Source organism: Rattus norvegicus, chromosome 17 (genome assembly GCF_036323735.1).
Source record: "Rattus norvegicus strain BN/NHsdMcwi chromosome 17, GRCr8, whole genome shotgun sequence".
Taxonomy (NCBI): domain Eukaryota; kingdom Metazoa; phylum Chordata; class Mammalia; order Rodentia; family Muridae; genus Rattus; species Rattus norvegicus.
In genome coordinates, this window is record NC_086035.1 from 55051605 (window position 1) to 55055121 (window position 3517).

Below are 3517 nucleotides of genomic sequence, written 5' to 3' on the forward strand. Positions count from 1 at the left end.
TCCAAACTATTCCACAAAATTGAAACAGATGGATCACTCCCGAATTCCTTCTATGAAGCCACAATTACTCTTATACCTAAACCACACAAAGACACAACAAAGAAAGAGAACTTCAGACCAATTTCCCTTATGAATATCGACGCAAAAATACTCAATAAAATTCTGGCAAACCGAACCCAAGAGCACATCAAAACAATCATCCACCATGATCAAGTAGGCTTCATCCCAGGCATGCAGGGATGGTTTAATATACGGAAAACCATCAACGTGATCCATTATATAAACAAACTAAAAGAACAAAACCACATGATCATTTCATTAGATGCTGAGAAAGCATTTGACAAAATTCAACACCCCTTCGTGACAAAAGTCCTGGAAAGAATAGGAATTCAAGGCCCATACCTGAACATAGTAAAAGCCATATACAGCAAACCAGTTGTTAACATTAAACTAAATGGAGAGAAACTTGAAGCAATCCCACTAAAATCAGGGACTAGACCAGGCTGCCCACTCTCTCCCTACTAATTCAATATAGTTCTTGAAGTTCTAGCCAGAGCAATCAGACTACAAAAGGAGATCAAGGGGATACAGATTGGAAAAGAAGAGGTCAAAATATCACTATTTGGGTGGCGGGTCCCGGTCAGCCCTTCCGGCTCCGAGGCGCCGCGTTCCCTGCACCTCCTCCCACTTACCCCCCGCCGCCGCTCCCGAAGCTTTTCCAGGGAGCGAGACCCATAGTACTTCCAAATGGGAGCTTCATAACGTGGAAATAATTTTAAAGAGTTCTTTCTCCAGACACTGGTTTTCTGTCTATTCAGATGTCCCTGGTAGATTTGGGGAAGAAGCTTTTGGAAGCGGCACGGGCAGGCCAAGATGACGAAGTCCGTATTTTGATGGCAAATGGAGCTCCTTTTACCACAGACTGGCTGGGAACTTCTCCACTTCATCTGGCCGCACAGTATGGGCATTACTCTACCACAGAGGTGCTTCTCCGAGCCGGTGTAAGTAGAGATGCCAGGACCAAAGTGGACCGGACACCACTGCACATGGCAGCTTCTGAGGGCCATGCCAGTATAGTAGAGGTTTTGCTTAAGCATGGTGCTGACGTCAATGCAAAGGATATGTTAAAGATGACAGCTCTGCATTGGGCGACAGAACATATTCATCAAGAGGTGGTGGAGCTTTTAATCAAATATGGTGCTGATGTACACACGCAGAGTAAATTTTGTAAAACTGCATTTGATATTTCAATAGACAATGGAAATGAAGATTTAGCAGAGATATTACAGATTGCTATGCAGAACCAAATCAACACCAACCCGGAGAGCCCTGACACTGTGACAATACATGCTGCCACGCCGCAGTTCATCATTGGACCCGGAGGGGTGGTGAACCTTACAGATGAAACAGGAGTATCTGCTGTTCAGTTTGGAAACTCCTCTACGTCAGTATTAGCTACATTAGCTGCCTTAGCGGAAGCATCTGCCCCATTGTCCAATTCTTCAGAGACTCCAGTAGTGGCCACAGAGGAAGTGGTTACCGCAGAATCTGTGGATGGTGCAATTCAGCAAGTAGTTAGCTCAGTGGGTCAGCAAGTCATCACGATAGTCACAGATGGAATCCAGCTGGGAAACCTGCACTCCATTCCAACCAGTGGGATGGGTCAGCCCATCATTGTGACCATGCCCGATGGACAGCAAGTATTGACAGTGCCAGCCACAGACATTGCTGAAGAAACTGTCATCAGTGAAGAGCCACCAGCTAAGAGACAGTGTATGGAAATAATTGAGAACCGGGTGGAATCTGCAGAGATTGAAGAGAGAGAAGCGCTTCAGAAACAGCTGGATGAAGCCAACCGAGAGGCCCAGAAGTACCGACAGCAACTGCTTAAGAAGGAGCAGGAGGCAGAGGCCTACAGGCAGAAGCTGGAGGCCATGAAACGCCTCCAGACCAACAAAGAAGCCGTTTAGTCTCCGTGAACACCTGTTTGCTTTTACCTTTTGTCCAGAAAGAATGCAGTCTTGAACTGTACACAGTAAGGACACAGCCTTGGGAGTACGAAATGATAAAGAGTACTACCGATTGATAATGGGACTTAAGCCATGAGCTCTCAGTTCTTGTAATATAAAACTTCAGAACTTGTGAAATGTATTTAAAACTGAATTCTGTAAATAGTTTTTTTGGTTGTTTCTTTTTTTACAGTTATAAATGAGTTGATAAAGATTGTTGCAGAGATCCAAAAACCACAGTATGCCACTGTTATGGGGAATTCTTTTTGATTTGGGTACAGACTCAACTTCTCAGAAACAGAAGTTTTAAGCGTGATCGTTGTCGATTAGACCAAATGTGTGACAATTATGGTGACTGATGCTGGAAAGACTCTGCAGAGAGATTTCTCCCAGGAACTTTGTACAGCTTTTAGGTTGTCTCAGGTTCTCTGAAGACATTTTTTAGGGAGCAGAAATTTTATATTTGTTCAATTTCAGCTACACGCAAGTATACAAGATTTACATGTATATGAAGCCAATATTTTTAAAATTTTGTTTGTACATAGTCTGCATGTTTTATGATATTAAAACGCATCACTTGCTTAGGTATGTTTCCCACAAAGACGATGAAAGTTACCAAGAAAAACAAAGGCACCGCTGTCATTTTGTCGGTCATTGAAAGTGAGTAAGCTCGCGACTGGTTTTACTGGCGACCATGACGATGTTCTTGGAGCAGCTTGCAAGAGAACTCAATCTGCACTTGTATTGCTTTTCTGGCAATTGCAGAGTGAGGACATGAGACTGCTCTGTGCCTTCCTTCCATCATGACTTCCACACAAGCACTTTGAGGCGCTGGATCTTAAGATAATGTTTTTAGCAAACTCAGTGCATTTGGGTTTCTGAAATATTTCATGGACTTGCTCCCCTCCCCCTAAGAAATTATTCTTATGGAAAATTGCTTTTGTATGTAGAGCAGGACCTTTTGTACTCGGTGATGCTATGGGTATGTATAACATAACTTTCGCTGTTCCCTGTGAACGCTCCGGGCTTGTGCTGCGACTCACAATATTGTCAAACTAATAGAAGAAAAACTAGGGAAGCATTTGGAACACATGGGCACTGGAAAAAATTTTCTGAACAAAACACCAATGGCTTATGCTCTAAGATCAAGAATCCACAAATGGGATCTCATAAAACTGCAAAGCTTCTGTAATGCAAAGGACACTGTGGTTAGGACAAAAAGGCATCCAATAGATTGGGAAAAGATCTTTACCAATCCTACAACAGATAGAGAGAGGCCTTATATCCAAAATATACAAAGAACTCAAGAAGTTAGACCGCAGGGAGACAAATAACCCTATTAAAAAATGGGGTTCAGAGCTAAACAAAGAATTCACAGTTGAGGAATGCCGAATGGCTGAGAAACACCTAAAGAAATGTTCAACATCTTTAGTCATAAGGGAAATGCAAATCAAAACAACCCTGAGATTTCACCTCACACCAGTGAGAATGGCTAAGATCAAAAACTC

The 3517-nt window shown here is 42.8% G+C and overlaps 1 protein-coding gene across 1 annotated transcript; it reads left to right on the top strand.

Annotated features, from left to right (window-relative positions):
* Window positions 1-818: 818 nt before the first annotated feature.
* On the top strand, window positions 819-2650 carry Gabpb1l (GA binding protein transcription factor, beta subunit 1-like). Its single transcript, NM_001135015.1, has one exon. The coding sequence runs from the start codon at window positions 819-821 to the stop codon at window positions 1968-1970; it is 1152 nt and encodes a 383-aa protein (NP_001128487.1). The 3' UTR covers window positions 1971-2650.
* The last annotated feature ends 867 nt before the right edge of the window (window positions 2651-3517 follow it).